The sequence below is a fragment of the Fusarium musae genome, chromosome 3 (genome assembly GCF_019915245.1).
Source record: "Fusarium musae strain F31 chromosome 3, whole genome shotgun sequence".
Lineage (NCBI taxonomy): Eukaryota > Fungi > Ascomycota > Sordariomycetes > Hypocreales > Nectriaceae > Fusarium > Fusarium musae.
The window spans coordinates 1,392,929-1,409,753 of NC_058389.1; the positions used below are offsets into that span (position 1 = coordinate 1,392,929).

General features: G+C 47.8%; 9 protein-coding genes across 9 annotated transcripts; 4 read left to right on the forward strand and 5 right to left on the reverse strand.

Annotated features, from left to right (window-relative positions):
• Positions 1-41: 41 nt before the first annotated feature.
• Positions 42-566, forward strand: J7337_003903 (uncharacterized protein; the record flags this gene model as incomplete). Its single annotated transcript, XM_044821611.1, has 1 exon — positions 42-566. One exon carries the CDS (start codon positions 42-44, stop codon positions 564-566), a length of 525 nt encoding a protein of 174 aa, XP_044682944.1.
• Positions 567-1,357: 791 nt separating this feature from the next.
• J7337_003904 (uncharacterized protein) lies at positions 1,358-2,053 on the reverse strand (the record flags this gene model as incomplete). Its single annotated transcript, XM_044821612.1, has 2 exons — positions 1,358-1,659; positions 1,861-2,053. The coding sequence occupies 2 exons, from the start codon at positions 2,051-2,053 to the stop codon at positions 1,358-1,360; spliced, it is 495 nt and encodes a 164-aa protein (XP_044682945.1).
• Positions 2,054-2,565: 512 nt separating this feature from the next.
• On the reverse strand, positions 2,566-3,012 carry J7337_003905 (uncharacterized protein; the record flags this gene model as incomplete). The annotated part of the gene is made up of 2 exons (XM_044821613.1): positions 2,566-2,765; positions 2,913-3,012. The coding sequence occupies 2 exons, from the start codon at positions 3,010-3,012 to the stop codon at positions 2,566-2,568; spliced, it is 300 nt and encodes a 99-aa protein (XP_044682946.1).
• Positions 3,013-4,657: 1,645 nt separating this feature from the next.
• Positions 4,658-6,592, forward strand: J7337_003906 (uncharacterized protein; the record flags this gene model as incomplete). The annotated part of the gene is made up of 2 exons (XM_044821614.1): positions 4,658-4,787; positions 4,845-6,592. The coding sequence occupies 2 exons, from the start codon at positions 4,658-4,660 to the stop codon at positions 6,590-6,592; spliced, it is 1,878 nt and encodes a 625-aa protein (XP_044682947.1).
• Positions 6,593-6,780: 188 nt separating this feature from the next.
• Positions 6,781-7,880, reverse strand: J7337_003907 (uncharacterized protein; the record flags this gene model as incomplete). Its single annotated transcript, XM_044821615.1, has 4 exons — positions 6,781-7,061; positions 7,111-7,384; positions 7,432-7,782; positions 7,833-7,880. 4 exons carry the CDS (start codon positions 7,878-7,880, stop codon positions 6,781-6,783), a joined length of 954 nt encoding a protein of 317 aa, XP_044682948.1.
• Positions 7,881-8,250: 370 nt separating this feature from the next.
• Positions 8,251-9,486, reverse strand: J7337_003908 (uncharacterized protein; the record flags this gene model as incomplete). The annotated part of the gene is made up of 2 exons (XM_044821616.1): positions 8,251-9,231; positions 9,286-9,486. The coding sequence occupies 2 exons, from the start codon at positions 9,484-9,486 to the stop codon at positions 8,251-8,253; spliced, it is 1,182 nt and encodes a 393-aa protein (XP_044682949.1).
• Positions 9,487-12,235: 2,749 nt separating this feature from the next.
• On the forward strand, positions 12,236-13,341 carry J7337_003909 (uncharacterized protein; the record flags this gene model as incomplete). Its single annotated transcript, XM_044821617.1, has 2 exons — positions 12,236-13,035; positions 13,086-13,341. 2 exons carry the CDS (start codon positions 12,236-12,238, stop codon positions 13,339-13,341), a joined length of 1,056 nt encoding a protein of 351 aa, XP_044682950.1.
• Positions 13,342-14,071: 730 nt separating this feature from the next.
• On the forward strand, positions 14,072-15,530 carry J7337_003910 (uncharacterized protein; the record flags this gene model as incomplete). Its single annotated transcript, XM_044821618.1, has 3 exons — positions 14,072-14,264; positions 14,319-14,416; positions 14,463-15,530. The coding sequence occupies 3 exons, from the start codon at positions 14,072-14,074 to the stop codon at positions 15,528-15,530; spliced, it is 1,359 nt and encodes a 452-aa protein (XP_044682951.1).
• A 575-nt stretch (positions 15,531-16,105) lies between these two features.
• J7337_003911 (uncharacterized protein) lies at positions 16,106-16,807 on the reverse strand (the record flags this gene model as incomplete). The annotated part of the gene is made up of 1 exon (XM_044821619.1): positions 16,106-16,807. The coding sequence occupies one exon, from the start codon at positions 16,805-16,807 to the stop codon at positions 16,106-16,108; it is 702 nt and encodes a 233-aa protein (XP_044682952.1).
• Positions 16,808-16,825: the final 18 nt, after the last annotated feature.

The following is a 16,825-nucleotide window of genomic DNA, read 5'->3' on the forward strand; positions in this document are numbered from 1 at the left end:
TCATCGACCGAGCATCATCTCTCCATTACACAAAACAGGAAATGCCTCTCCGAAGATTCTCTGGTTGTATGGGATCCTCGCCCGACGTCGATCTACATCTGACTGTCGGAGTTTGCACGGAACCTATGGAAGGCCTTCCAAACCACTGGATCCTCATGCTCACCGATGCTGACGCCGAGTACGCAACATGTTACCATCCCTTAGGTGGTCCTTCGAGACGCAGACCCTGGGAACTTGTGATCGAGAGTGGAGAGCGAAGAAGCTGGGACGTCGACCGCTTTTCTTACGCCTCCAAGATCTCAGTGCGAAATGCAAGACAGGTAAAGGCTTCTGCTAAAAAAGTTCCATGTGGGTTTAGTCAAAGGTGGGTTGTGAAAGTGCTCTGGGATCTGGAGCTGCAGAGAGTCGTTCCTCCTGGTACGGCGAAGAAGATCGCTCAAGATGTGGAGGAGGATCCCTATGCTGATGCATCGCCTATTGCGGAAGAGCATGAGGGTTTCCGGGATCAGATGTTCGACTGGGTAGAGAAGCATTGCTTGTCTAGGCTCGGGTCACCTAGACGATAAAAGGACTACATAGCGCAGGTCGCCCTTCTCTCTCATTTCTTTGAGTTCATGACAGGTAAGTTAAGGTATAGTATAGGCTACACGGCAAATGAAGTAAAGAGCTCGCCAGCAAGACGACGAAGCATTGTCTCGTGAAAATTCGCACTGAAGTCTACGAGTGGTTATGCCCTGACTACAATTCTGTATATGAAAGACGACCACGGTTAAATCAGGATCATAATGTTAGATGAAATTCCCTAAAATTCGAGAAAGTCGTCATAATTTAGGCCTCCCTTAGGATAAAACACCCTAAAATTTACCATCATCGTCTTTAGTCCTGCACAGTCATAGCATACCGATAGCATCCAACGCTCTGTTCTTCTTGTCTCGGATCTCCATCCCGTACTTTGCCACAGCACAGTCCTGGGCTCCCAGTTCGCGAATAAAGGTAGGCTTCTGTTGTCTTGGTCGGTTAACTCGTTCAGCTGCTTACTCCTCCCACTCTTTCTTCCACCTGGGTCCGCATCTATAATAATATTTGTAAACTGCATGTTAAGTCCCTGACCACCGGTACCTCGACTGGCCAGTAGTTTGTGTAGGGGCGTAGCTTGGGCAACCTTCCTGATGGTTAGGTGGCGCTGGACTGTCTCGAGTCGCCCATTGTATGCATCGTGGGCGACCGGATGGTAGGTCTTCTTGAGCGCAATTGCCACGATGTCCAGGAACCACACGCTTTCCTCGACAACGACAAATGAATCGTCAAGAAGAAGATTGAGATGCTGTTGCATTGTATCGAGTATCGTCTCAACACGTCATGACAGCGAGTTGTCTCCTTGCTCCAGCTGCCGACACCACTCGGCAACCTGCTCAAGAGCTTGGTCGTCCATGTCGTCGGGAATGGCATCACCCACGTCTTGTCTCATTGATTCCGTAAGACCTGTGTGGGCCAGATTTAGCTGCACTAGCATCGGATGGTAGGCGTGCTGCTGGGCCTCGATGAGGTGCAGCCAACCTGTGCCATCATCCTTCTTGCCTCGAGAGGCCTTGCCACGAGACTTGCGACCTTGCGATTTCTTATTTTTCTTCATCGCCATAATCATGAGCCGCTTGAATTCTGTAGAGAAGTTGTTTCAATTTGACCTGTCTTTGGGAACGAGGGCGAAGAGTCGCACAATGCCAGTCCTAGGGGGAAGGCGATCTTGGATAGTGGATATTGGGTTCAATAAGCTGGCTGCGTCGATCATCTGGACCTACCGGATCATATGTCTCCCGGTGGAATATCGAGGCGCGTTCTTCCCAAGCTCTTTGAATGTACTCAGAAAGATATTGAAGTCGGCGATGGGATGCCCTTTGAGCAGGCTCAGCAGGGCATGTTCGTCCTCCCATGTGTTGTCCAGGGGCGTGCCTGTCAAGGCTAGACAACCTTCGAATTGCCCACCGAGTGCAGCGGCGGCAGCAAATGCGCGAGTGTTGCGGTTCTTGATGATATGAGCCTCGTCAATGATCATGCATTTCCCGATCGGCTTTCATGGCTCGGACTCCAGGCCGCCAGAATGGCGGAACAGCTTCGGTCTCTTTGGGAAGAGGAACGCCAGATCCGCACTGTAGTCTTTGATGGCATCCTGGAACCTTGCGACACGGTTCAACTCCTCAGAATGATATGAATGAGAGGTGATTGCGACCCTGTACTACCACAGGTTGAAGGGGGAAAATGATTCTTCAGAAGGCAAACGGTAGGCTTATGGGCATGTCTCACGCTTTGCATCACAATGACCGATACCCTTCGCTGATATTTGTCTGCCAGTCGTACCGCATCAAAGAAGGCATCAATCTCGGCCATCCACTGGCTACAGCATGGGAGAGTCTCCCAATATCATGCCCTTGAGAGGGCCAGCGAGCGATTGCATTGTGGCTCCCACAGCATGCTTCTGGTGATCAAACAGTGTATTGCCATACTTGAGGCCGGGTATACGGCCTGGGCGTGGCGCTTCGTTTTTGGCGATCTATTGCGAACTCACAATTAGTCAGAGTCGATAATGGCGCCACGAGGTGAACTCACAATCATATGGTTAAGGGCATTGAGGTATGCGACGATGCTTTCTTCACCGTAGTAGTCATCTTCTTCATCCTCGATGTCTTTTCCATCGCCGTTCGCAGGCGCATCAACGTGATCATTACTGCCATCTGCAGGGTCTTGTGTAGAGTTCCCCACGTCGTCGTCTATAGGTTACGCCGTTATGTCAGACTCTTCGCGAGACTGAACGACGCCTTCACCACTCTATAAAGTCAGTGAAGAGAGAAGTGGTCTTTGGAAGTCGAGTTAAATCCAAGGCTTGACAGACAGCGTAAATAGTTGGCAGGTCGTACTAGTTTTTGCCGTTAGATCTGGTTGAGTTGAAGAAGGAGGAGGAAATGATGATGAGGAGGGAAGGAAAACGCAAAAGAGCATATAATGAAATCCGATCATGTTAATATTTATATAACGACGAGCACCTGATGATAGTGAATTACAGTCAAATTAAGTGGCCATGCATAATGCTTGCTCAGTAAATTAGAATCACCCCTTTATATTAATTGTTAAAAAGAAACAAAGTATTTGACTATAAAGACAAAGCATCACTATCCCACAGGAAAAGATCACACGTTCACTGTGGGGACTGAGCCTCTTTTCTTCGAGGGAGCAATCATGCCGGGGGCACAGATGCGCTGCTACTGGAATATCCCAGGATTCTCGATAGAAGGACCAGATGTTGCCGCCCCTCACAATTATGTCGAGTCGTAGTCCAAAAAGGGGACGAGTTGACGAAGACTAGCATTGCTTATGGACTGTCTTATAAGCTGGAGAAAATGGAAAGACGCCACCTCATCTGAGCAACATTTCATTTGGGATCTGAGAAGCCTAGGATGTTTAAGCACACTGTACAAGCTGGACAGCCCAGCCTACAAGTTCATTATCGAGACACAACTTCTAGCGAGAATGCATTCTTCGAATTTGAATCATCAATCGCCGATGAAGAAGCAAAAGCACCAACTTGTGACTGATATTGACCCATTCCTCTCGCAAATCCCCTGAATACGCCCCTGTTTCTGTCGTGTATACAACTATATGCAAAGTCGTCGACAACGTGACCCAGGAAAGACAAGGAGGATCAGCTTCCACGCCACGCCCTCAGGTTTGTCGTGATAGCTAGCCTCAATAAAATCGCATTGATCGAGTTTCTCTCAGAGCTGGTTTCGGGCCAAGTGAAGACTCTCACTCGACACTCCTGACTGTCGAGCGAATGAACCCCAACATCCTCGGATCAACAAGCATTCGCTGCCGAAGGAATGTCGGTATGCTCCGTCGACTTTTGTCCTGTTCTGCTTGTCATCCGCAGCTGCCTCGAATCTTTCGTGACCTACACTGACGACCGTCAAAGAGCTTGTCGCAAAGTAGGAGCCCTCCCTCTATACGATATATAAACATAAGTACGTTGTTTTGCTGTCGTTGGGGAACAAAAGAACTGGAAACCACGGTATTCATGGGATTAAATAAACTTGTCAAAGAAACTTCCAAGTTTAGGATAAATTTAACTAAATATTTTGTGACTTTAGGATGCAGACCCTAAGTGTATAACTGGTTCTGTTATAGATGGTGATAGTTCAATGCTGTTTTCAGCAATTGATGTTGTTCATACAAAGCAACTGAATTTTGAGGCTTAATTCTGTGCCTATTAACCTTGTTGCCTCACCGTTTGTAGAGTCGTTGATTGAACAACGGTCAAGATCACAATCCGTCGAGATAAGGTCTTCCATCTCGTGCTGATCTCTACCCTGGCCAATGACTTGATTCAATCACGTAGCTTGTGCTGCCATTGGCGTCGCTGCTCAACGGTAACTGGCTCGATTTCCGGACAAGCTCATTTAAGGTTGGCGTACGTCAGGGCAATCTTATCACAGCTGAAACCCGCCGCAGGGCGTTAGCTTCCCTTCTGACGACGGGAAGCTCCCTGAAATAGAGGGCCCCGACCACCTTAAATACTGGGGAGCTCTGCATTTCACCTCCATGCCAACGTCATCAACGACAGGCGGGCATCTTCACCTCCACAACAAACAAAGACAGCCAGCCCGTGATGGATTTCTCCGACTTTGAAGTCATCGACCCAATCGCCGAGTTTGGCCATGAGAGCAGCGATGATGAGGATGCGCAGCCTCCGTATGCGCATCTTCAGGGCGGTCATCCCCCGTGGCAGGGCCATGAGGGTAAGCTAGTCGGTGTTGTTGACATGGGCAGGTGAGAAAATAGAGACAACTCATCAGCTGCAACAAAGAGACTGACAAGTGATGCCATCACCAGCAACGGAATTCGTCTCTCAATTTCCGACCTTTCGAACCCATTGGCTCGTATGCTTCCTACCGTTTACCAGTATCGCGCCTCAATTTCTCTGTACGACTCTCAATATGATCCCGAGACTGGAGATCAGATTCCCATCCCCGACGATATCATTGAGTCTGTCGTTTCAGTCTTGAGTCGGTTCGTTGTTGTTTGTGGCGACTTCCGATGTAAGAAGGAGAATATCCATGTCATCGCGACTGAAGCCACCCGCGCTGCCCTCAATTCGAAGCAGTTCTTGGCTGCTATTAAAGATAAGACTGGCCTGACAGTTGAGCTTCTACCCAAAGAGGAAGAGGGCCAGATCGGTGCCCTTGGCATCGCCAGTGGTTTCTCTGACATGGAAGGCCTGGTTATGGACCTTGGCGGTGGCAGCACCCAGATTACCTGGATGCTCAGCTCGGGCGGTCAGGTTCGCATGAGTCCCAAAGGCAGCTTCAGTTTCCCATATGGAGCTGCTGCTTTGACCAAGAAGCTCCACGACCTTCGTGACGGTAAGAAGAAGGATGAAGCCGATGCAGCTGTTAAGGCTTTTGAGAAGGAAATGATTGCCAACTTCAAGGACGCATACAACAATCTGCAGATCCCCGCCGAGATGACCGAGAAGGCTGAGAAGGAAGGCGGGTACCGTATTTATCTCTCCGGAGGTGGTTTCAGAGGATGGGGATATCTGCTCCTGTACCTGAACCAGACTGACGGCAGTTACTATCCCATTTCCATTATCAATGGATATACTGCCAAGCGCAAGCAGTTTGAGGATACCGAGGCTCTCAAGCATGTCGCCCATGCCGCGAAAGACATTTTCCGTGTTTCCGATCGTCGAAGATCTCAGGTTCCAGCGGTCGCGTTCCTTGTCAATGTTCTTTCAGAGTCCATCCCTGGAGGTATTAGAGAGGCACACTTTTGCCAGGGCGGTGTCAGAGAAGGCTTCCTCTTCCGCCAGCTTTCACCATCTATTCGAGCTCAGTCTCCGTTGGAGGTCGCCACAGGCTACTTTGCCCCGGGTTCGCGACATCTCATTCAGCAGTTGCTCAAGAACGCAATCCCGAAACCTTCTAAGAAGAAGGAATTCCCAGAGGAGTTCGGCGAGCCTGTTGTTGACTCATTCGCCAATGCGATGTATCTGCACATGTTCATGAGTAAGGAGACGGCCTCAACAACGGCTCTGTACTCAACCAGTGTCGGAAACATGTCTGCAATTCATGGTGTTTCGCACCAAGATCGAGCAAGGTTGGCCTTGATGCTCGAGTCCAGATATGGCGGTGAACTTCCTCCTCGTGAGCTGGAGTTCCGCGAGTCACTTCGTGACATGCTCACACCTGAGGAAGTCTGGTGGGCATCATACATCGGCAGGGTCGGACAACTCATCACCGCGCTCTACCCAGCCGGTAAGATCCACAAATCGAAGCCACGCGTCGTGTTCACGTCTCAGTGGTCGTACACCTTGGGCAAGAAGAAAAATAAGGAAGGTCTTCTGCTCACAATCTCGGTACAGAAGACAAACGATGACCCAGCAAGAACAAAGGAGACTGTCAAGGAAGCAGCTAGTGATGTGGAAAAGATTGGAAAGAAGAAGAACTGGATTGGTGATGATGAGCCTTGGGGAATGAAGGTTAAGGTCAAGGTTGTGGAGGAGGGCATCCTCTCCGAGGAAATGGAGAAGCTCAAAATGTAGGGCATCATGATCTTTGTTTCGGAAATTATAGAAAAGCATAATGGGCATGTTTTGAGAACTGTCAAAGGGTACGCTGGAAGGTAATGGAAGGGCAGAATGTATGACGGTACTGATTAGCTGATTTGGAACAAATTGAGTGTGTTTCGTCCTTTGCCCACCGTCGTCCTCGTTATCCTTTCGGCTTACCTTTACTGCAACAACCAGCGCACACCCTGAAGGAGATCCTGCAGCCACTCCTTGGAAACAGGCAAGTCAGGGCAAGTCGTCCAGAAGCCATGAGGTAGCCCTGAATAGATGTGTGATTTGGTTGACAGCCCGGCTTCTTGGAGCAGTTGATCGAGAAGAATAGCCTCGTCCCGTCGTGGATCCCAACCGCAGATTGCAAAGTATGCTTTCTCTGCTATACCAGCGTGGGAATCGAACAGAAGAGGGGACAGCCGCTTGTCTATTGGAGGAGCACCGTATAATCCTGTTGCATGATCAGCACTGAGTTGACACTTTTGTTGGAGAAAGTGTACCCGCGAAGTAGTCAATTGACTTTCGTGTGAGGCCAGGTGCATCATTGATCTCGTCCACGCTTAGAATACGATCCAGATACTTCTCCGGTCTCACGTCTGGATGACAGAAGCTCCCAGCGAGAAACACAACACCAGTGATTCTTGGAGAGAGGCCTTCATCGCGAGCTAAGTGCGATATGCCGGCAGTGAAGTTGGCGCCAGCAGATGTGCCACCGAGAATAAAGCCCTTGGATAAGTCCGTGCTGAGTTTCCCCTGGCCTTCTGGCGATGCAGCCTGTACAGAATGTCAGCTTGTGGTAGTTTGGCGGCGATGTATCTTACCCAACGAACGACGTCGAAGCTATCTTCAAAGCCAATGGGAAACTTGTGCTCAGGCGCAAGCCGATACTCGACACTGGCAACAACGACTGGAATTTCCGACGCAAGTGCTCTGCATGTTACGTCGTCTGTTTCAAGACCACCTGTGACATATCCACCGCCATGCATGTATAGAAACAGAGGAAGGGCATCGTTGCGAGCGGTTTGACGGTAGATGCGCAGCGTGATAGACGTTTTATCACGCACAGGGACGTTTATTTCGTAGATATCGAGACCTTCCTGTGGAATAATCGGATCATGATCTCTGGTCATGCCCAAGCTTCGTTTTGTGCCTGGGGGGAGATTGTTTGGGAACTGATGGGGTCAGTAGCAATATCATGAAGTTTGCACATGACTTAGCGTACATCGACCCATTCGGGATGTGGTGTTGCATAATGTCTATATTCGGCCATTTTAATTATGCAATAGAAATGATAGTTTTTTTTTAAAAAAAAAACTTTATAGATGTACGAAGGTGAGAGCTGTGTTTAAATAACTGCGCTGAAAGCTTTACGAGGGCGAACTCGGAGTCGTTTTTGCTGATCCTTGCCCCCAGCGTTGGAGACGCAGGACTAGTTCAGCTACTGATCATCCTAAGGATCCGAGATCTTTGGTCATTTGATAGATTATCTTATCTGATCGTACTGTTATGGTAGTCTTGTCTAGTACCCTTGCTGGCACATGCAGCCTCTACTTGTCCTAGCATGAAGCCTCCTCTATGACACTTCCGATGACGGCTCAAAGAAATGAGGTTTTACATAGCATGTTTCCCCTCTGTCATCGTCACCTCATTTTCCATGTCCAGCGCTTGCTCTGCTCCTTCGTGTGTTGCTCCAAAAAGGGCGCTTTCTCCAACCCATCAGCCTGAGTCTTCCAAATCTTCTTCCCCATTGCAACATACTTCTCCCCAAACTCCTCAAGCCCTACCAGCGCAGTCTCTCTAGTGACTCGATGCATCTCAGCATACTCCTCATCAGTACCAAATGTCGCAATCTTGTATCTCTGCTTCCACATCGCAACCATGTCCTTCGCAAAGGCACTTTCAGCTTGAATGTTCTTTGCGACAAGATAAAACGAAGACCTGATCTTGTGGTGCTTGTGGTGCTTGTACAGTTGAACCGTTGCCATTTTGCTGAACTGGTGGATCAAGTCGAAGCTTCGCCAACTGTCGAGCTTGTGCATCAGAATCACCATCGTACCGTCGTTCTTCAAATGTTCGAGACCCAGAGCAATCTGTGTAAGAGTTAGGCGAGTAGCTTCCCGGGGCTCTCGCCATTCCGCACGGGGGTGAGTGCGCAGGACTTGACCATCGCAGAAGACGAGATCAAACTTCTCGTTATCGCCCAAGACCTTTTCGAATAGGAAGTCATATGGCCCTGGAAAGTTCAACGGAACGTCGTCTTTGGTAATACCCATATCAGCTGCCAGAGTTGTGATGTCGCGATACTCCACGTCCACTTTTGTATCGAGGATCTTCACGGCGTGTCCACCTTGCTCAACGGGGAGACTCATGGCTCTGATGTAAATATCAGGATTCATGGTCATGGCCGCGGCCGTGTCAACGAAGCCACCTGGTGCTACACACATGTCTAGCAAAGCCGGCTGTTCGATTTCCCACAGATGCAGAACATCAGTTGCCTTATCGAGGTCACTTGCGATAGTCGTCATCATGGTGTAGAAGAAATCTGTACTGCTCGCACTGCATTTATCTGCGACTGCTCGTTGTTTCTTGAAGTGGTCGTCACCTCGACTTGTCTCCCAGCCCTAACTTTCTCGTTAAACAATTCTCCTTGCTCAGTATTTTTGTCAAAGACATACCTTTCTTCTCAACTCGTGGAGGCGGCGAAACTCCTCGACATTCTCCAAGAGATAATCTCGGATAGTCTCTTGAGCAGATCTCTCAGGCTCTGGAACTTCGCACTTGGCTTGCATCATTGTAAGTGCCGTTTCTTGCTCTTGTTGTCCAATGGTGGCATGTTCGCCAGGGCTAGAGCTTGAAGTGTCAGCGTCGGAGGGCATGTTGGAGGCTAGAATTTCGCTACTAGATACCAACAATTTGAATAGAAGTGAGATTAATTCCCCATAAAGTTTCAATGGCATTTATACCTTCACAGAATGCTATCATCTTACGTATTTCTGGAGGCCTATTTCCTTTGTTCCAGTTTTTGCCCATTCACCAAATGGGCCAACAAGCAACAGGCCAGTAACCGTTGGTGTTTGCCAACGCGGTCGGCCTCCAGCATAAAGACCATACCATACCATGTGGCGCAGCACCAAGGCTCTCCCGAGCACAAAAGCTTGGTTGTTGATTGTTCTGCAGTCATTGATTGGTCCTAAGTCTCATGAGGTCACCAACACAGGCCGGCCGGCCCCTTCATCGCCACTCAGAACACGGACAGTTAGATACTACAGCAGATTTTGAGTGGAATAAAGTAGGCAACTCACTTGCGGACTCTTGTTGGTTGATGGCCTGGCTCCTTGTTGCTCTGCTAATCGACATAAATACAATATAATAGTTGTAAGCAACAAAGCAATGAGTAGCATTACATTCAATGTTAAGCCTTAGACAAGACAACGCAACGGAGGCAATCGACAATAGCCTTGACAGTCACTGCAAATATAAACAGGGGCAGCCATTTTATCCCGTTAAGAATGTATTTAGAGTTCTCTTTATGCGTTAGATATGATCAGTATCAGATAGGGTTGTAAAGCTTATCTTAAGTAATTGTATTAGGTAGCTGATATACTGCCTAGATTAACTTGAAGAAGAGTGTTAATTTGAGTTAATAGTCCCTATAGCTAATAGCTACAATGCCGGAGTGACTGGAAATCAAGTCAGATACAGCCCTTGTGGCAGCTACCTATTATATTCGCAAGAAGAAGTCAAGTAGTCTATATTAAAACAGCTAAGCCAGCTCATAAGTATTTGGGTATCGGGTATCAATTCTAAACAGCTGTTGAGGGGCCATCCTGGGGAGGTTTGATCTTCTTGATCTTTCTATATCCCTCTCGCATTTCAGTCTTCTTGAACCTTGTCGAGTAAAGATAATGAACGATAAACCACTGATATACACAGAACAAACTAGAAACTGTTAGATAAAAGGTGAGAGTCAGTAGGGACGCCACTTACAATGCACAAATGCCAAAACAGCCACAAGCAATGCTAAGGCTGTCAAGCATTGCTACAGCCCCAGTGGATATATCACCAACAAAACCCGTCCTCCGCTTGTCGAAGTTTGACTCATTGTACGCATCTATATCCTCCCGAAGAACAAATATGACGGTGAGGGCGGCAAGCCACATCAGAGTTGAAAGAGCCAGAATCAAAATATACCATATTGGCGGTCTTGGGTTGTTGTGGCCTTGTGGCTTCACTGGTATCTTGAAAGCAAAGAAATGAAGGGCTCCCTGAGTCTGATCAGCAAGCTTGTATATTTATACAGGTAAGTGAACCTACGACTGCAAGATTGTACGCCGATGCAGCAAGCAAATTATGTCCCGGATGTTTAGATATTATCCCGGCCGAAAGCCCGATAACAGCACACGAAGCTATCCACCTCCCGATGTCCGCTTTAAAAGCATCATCATAAAGTTTCTTAACCGGATTCGTCTCCTTCTCTCGCCCCAGCATATCCCTGACGATTTCGCCCAGTGGCATAGGACATATTGGACTCGACATGGCTGGATGTGTAGTTCAGCTGCAGATGAGAAGGATCAGGTGGTTTTTGGGTCACCGCCGCGTAATCCAATGTTTTATGGCTGTGGTCTTGGCTGGCCAGGGGACGTTGATCCAACATGACGCTAGGCCAAGGGTTGAAACTCCATCTTTTGGTCTTGGCCCTCGTCACTAATTCCTTTTGCACTGCCACTGGAAATTGGCGGTGCCTGGGCTTCAATCATTCCGTGTCTTAGATAAAAGGTCCAAGCGACTGCTCGCTTAATGATCTTATTTTGGGGTTTAATGCCAAGAAGCTTTGTATTTGATCATGAAGTAATTGAAGATATTCACAACTAGAGTTTGTTTGAAGGACATCGTTCTTTTGTAGTAGCTACTTGAAGAGATCCGCAAGTACTTTTTGGCATGTGAAAAGCTGTGCTCTTTAGACTGGGCTAATGAAGTCTACGAGAGAATAATAAAATATTCAGGGTAACTATCTAATCTTGGCTGTGGTTCATCATTCATACAGTTCAGATTTCAAGTGCGGAATTAAGAGATGCTCATCATTAAAGTCCCCGTGAAACCAATCGCATTTTGGACCAAATGCAATTTAAATATCACCTCTAACCTCGTATTATTGCCCAAAAGGGGGTGATACGGCGCTGCAAGGGTCTACGACAACTCAGCTCTGTATGGATCTATGAGGCTGTGCTTAAGGCTGAAATTCCAAACGTCCTCCAACTAAGCGCTTATGCTTATCTTTATGCAAATCCCAGCGCATTATTTCCCCGATGCTGACGACAAGATGGGGCTCATACACGTGGAATGTGATTTGATAGGTGCTTGTTAGCCAGTTATCTGTCAACCCCCCATATCTAAACGAATTTAGCTGTATCTGCGAGCTACGGCGGAGTGGCGGGGAGGAGAACGCCTTAGTGGCCGTGTCTTGCAGATGGGCTGTCACACAATCCTATTGATTACGGAGATATTTGTTTGGTGAGTGTCTTGATGTCGTCTTACTCATATATAAGCCCCCGGCCTCCTGGCTCTTGATATCTTCTAACACATCTCTCACTACTCACAGATACTCAATCTAACAACTACACAACGATGGGTGATAAAAACGAAACATGGACACCAAGCTACGACAACTGCGATAAAGTCTCGGATCGTTGCCCCGTCGAGTACACCATCTACCAAGACTATCTCTCCGAACCAGCCTCAGGATTCTTCGCGATCGCTTTTGCACTCCTCTTCCTCGCACAGATATTTCAGGGGTTTCGGGCTAAAACATGGTCGTACATGATATGGCTGGGCATCGGAACAGTCTTTGAAGTCGCTGGTCATGTTGGACGCTTCGGACTAGGAAGAAATCCATGGCAGCAGAATGTCTTTATCGTGCAGTACCTAACACTTTTGCTGGCTCCTACACTGGTTGCTGCTGCTATATCAGTGACATTCAAGCATCTCGTTGTTTGGTACGGGGCAAAATGGTCTTTCCTCAAGCCCAGGCTATATCCTCTCGTCTTTGTCGGTACAGACTTTATCTCGATTTTCATTCAAATTATCGGAGGTGGCCTCACAGCTATGCAAAGTATGGGCAAAGGATCTGAGACGACACAGAAACTTGGAGAAGCTCTTGTCATTGGCGGTGTTGCCTTTCAAGTTGCCAACATGTTGTGTTGTGGTGGTCTGATGCTTCTTTACGCTCGACGTCGAAAGCAGGCAATGAAACATCGAGACCCGTTGATGGGAAACGCGGCTGATATGTACACAACTGGCATGCCAACTCGTGGGAGAGTACCGGTTGCTCGAGAGGAGGCTACGCTAAAGGAAGCAAAAAGAGTCAAGTGGTTTATCTATGCCCTGGGTATTGCTTATACCTGTATCATCATCCGATGTGCCTACCGGTAAGATTCTGTTGACACTCATTTCCCTGCACTAGCTAACTAGGACTTAGTATCGCCGAAACTGTCCCAGATATTGGAGTTGATGTTCTCCGAAACGAAACACTATTCATCGTGTTCGACGCGACAATGATGTTGATATCCATCGGTGCTGTGACTATCCTCCATCCCTGCTTCTTCTTCCCGTATTTGGGTCTTAGAAAGAAGCAGAAGAATCAAAGCAAGGTCTATGAGGGTTATAGAATGGAGAGTAGTTCAGCGTTGGTTGGGCAACAGCAACACCCGCAGCAACAGCAAGGATATGCTTGAATTTGACTTGTCGGTGTTGCGTGCTACTTGAGAGCCGGCTTCTGGATTATAAGTGTCTGAAATGATTTTGTGGTTTGACTTCATGCCTGTTGGGATATATGGCATATATTGTAGAACTCTAGGAGCTTCAAGATTTCCAATTTGATTCCTACATAACAGACAATATCGTGCTGCTGTCGACATTACATTCTCAGAATATTGACCTCAGCCCCTCCAAGAAGAGGACAGGCCTTCGGCTTTCAAGACCAAGGATCCGATCAACCAAAGCCGTGATTGGTTGCAGAATCTTATAGCCTTTATCAAATTAGAAACTATTTGACCATCGAATTTGACTATTTTATAAGAATATTACGTTAGCGCCTTCCTATAGAATAGTAGCCCGAGTCCTTTGCATTAGCTCAAACTCTGGAATGGTCATATTCTGCTTATCCATGTGACACGGATTGATAAACCACGGCCGGATATTATAGCCGATGTAGGTATCATTTGATGTCAGCCATCTTTTCCTACGTCCGATGTCGCCTACGACCTGCGCCCTACAAGAACAATAATCACAGAAATCGAAGGAAGATAATTCAATACGCACTATCGAGGTTCGAAAGGCGCAGTGCAACATTCGTTGGAAGGCGCACTTTGTTGGTTGTTGTATAAATATCAAGTACTCTCTCCAGACATTGCATTTAGTTCCCTTCATCTCACTACAAGATCAACCTGAGGAATCTACTGTTCAATGTCACAGACCTCACTCGAACTCGTTACTCCCAATGGAAATGTGTCTGATGACGCAGTCCAATTACAGAACCTCGATCAACGTTTCGAGTCTCGAGCAACAGATGCCGAGTTCTCACTGCCTCCTGTCGATGGTGGAAGAAAGGCATATCTATTCTTGGCAGCCTGTTGGGTTGTTGAAGCAGTGACGTTTGGTAATCTCCCTTATCTATAAGGTTCAAGAACAAAGGTTAACAAAGAAACCCCAGGTTTCGGGTTCTCATTTGGCGTCTTTCAAGAGTACTACAGTCACCATGAGCCTTTCGCGGGCTCGAACAGCATCGCTGCTATTGGAACCACAACAACTGTAAGATACTTGCAAAGTTCCCCTTCCCAACTCTAACATTACCCAGGGTATGCTGTATCTCGGAGCACCATTCGTGGTCATTATTTGCCGCTTTTACCCTCGCCAAGCTCGCTGGTTTACCTACGCTGGTCTCTTCGTGGCATCTCTAGCCATGGTCATGAGCTCCTTTTGCACAACTGTTCCTCAACTCATAGCAACACAAGGAGTCCTCTTTGGGATCGGAGGCTGCTTTGCTTACTGTCCATGTACTCTCTATATCGATGAGTGGTTCGTGCGCCGCAAGGGCTTTGCCTACGGAATTGTCTGGAGTGCTGCTGGAGCTGGAGGCGCTGTGCTTCCTCTGATTCTCGAAACGCTCCTCAAGAACTTTGGCTTCCAAACCACTGCTAGAATATGTGCGGGCATCTTATTTGGGGCTGCAGCGCCGATCGCATATTTCATCAAGCCTAGACTACCACTTTCGGCCACTATCCACAGGAAGTCTCTGAATATGCGTTTCGTCACATCCAGAGTGTTTCTTTTGTATCAACTTGTCAACATCGTCGAAGCAACAGGCTACTTCCTCCCTACGATCTACCTGCCCACTTATGCTCGGACAACCTTTGGTACCTCAACTATCCTCTCAGCTTTGACCGTTATTCTTGTCAATATCGCTACGACAATTGGTCTGATGGTAATGGGATCCCTTAGCGATAAGCTTGCAGTTACGACATGCATGCTCATATCTGCAGTAGGCGTGGGTATTTCCGTCCTACTTGTCTGGGGACTTACAGCATCTCTCCCTGTCCTGTACGTTTTCTGCGTCATGTACGGTCTCTTCGCGGGATCTTGGGCCTCGATCTGGCCAGGAATTATGAGAGAAGTGACGCAGAAATTTCAGGATCAAAACGAGCACGTTGACCCTGTCATGGTGCATGGACACCTCTGCGTAGGTAGAGGTGTTGGAAACATCGTCTCCGGACCATTGAGCGGTTCTCTTATTCGAGGTCAACCATGGCAGGGAAAGGTCATAGGGGGTTATGGAAGTGGTTATGGCATTCTGATTTTGTACACTGGCCTCACAGGCTTGGTGAGCGGTATGAGCTTTTTGTGGCGATACGTGAATTTTTTGTAAGGGATGAAGATTTCTGGAAGCTGAGTCTATCAAAATACAAAGTATTAGCGGCGATATCTGGTTTCGAGCGTGTCACGCTAAAGGTGATTTGTAAGGCAACCTGATTGTTGTTCTGGGACGCATACCAGCCTTGATCATGAAGTAACAGTGCTTGGCATTGATCAGAAACTTGAGAGCTAAGAACTGACGAAGGAAGAGTAAAGTTGGTGCGCTGTATTTTATGAAGCTTCGCTTATACTAAGTACAGATGTAACGAGTTGACTAGCTATCATGCTATGAAAACTTTCTCCATAACGTTCATTCACCTAAGAGCTCTTCCCTTTGATGTGATAGACTGTTTGCTAGCGAGGGTGCGGAAGCAATGCTCATGGCAACAATGAGCGATGAGAGTATCCGTTAAGACGAGCGATGTTCATCTGTGAATCGAGCACTGCCGTCCAAGAATCTAGAGGAGTCGTTTCCTCTTTGGAGTTGAGGGAATTTTTCACAGTCTTCAGACTCATCATGACCAGAGCCCATATGGCCAAATTAGCTGTCAACGTACCCTCACCCTCTGCGTCGCATGGAATAGCCTTCTAGTACACTCCCATTTTCCCAGATTTGGCCTTGAAGAATTGCAGGGCGACAATCTCTCTATCTCCCAGGATAAACGAGAAACAAGTATTCGTTTGTTTGGCACAGGCAGCCAATTGTTCGATAGGACCAATGTTGGGTTGGTTGTCACGATTTGCGTTGATGAGGGAGCCTGACTCCCATGTGCAGGAGGGTACGACGATGGCGGTAGCATGAAAGGGGTTTTTGATGTGTAGTTGTGCGTTATAGAAGACAAAAACGTGATCCTCGTTGCCGAAATCCAAAGTTTGAGCATGCTCAGGGAGTACCTTCCCCATATGTGTCGCTTCAACACAACTCAGAATCAGTTTTGTGCGCAACCTGGAACCGATGATGTATTTGCCCCAACAGATGGCGTCATTAGTTGGTGAGAGTCCAATGAACTCCGCCATACAAGCATGTGCCATAGTGCAATGATTCTCGAAATCGAGCACTGGCACCACACCCGATGGGCTGCTGGTTGCAGGATAATCTAGAACATCGCCGTATGCCTCCAAGACGTTGCCAAATGTGAATTCAGTCCATGGAAGAATCTCGGACTTGTCCATCGAAGCCTTTTCGCAGCCATCGTAAGCTAAACTTCGGAAATTCTGGGAGAGATTGATGATGGGTCTTCTCTGCGCAAGGTGGGAGCCAAGCGTGGGACGGTTTGGCAGTTGGTTCATGATGGGGTTTGGAAGTCT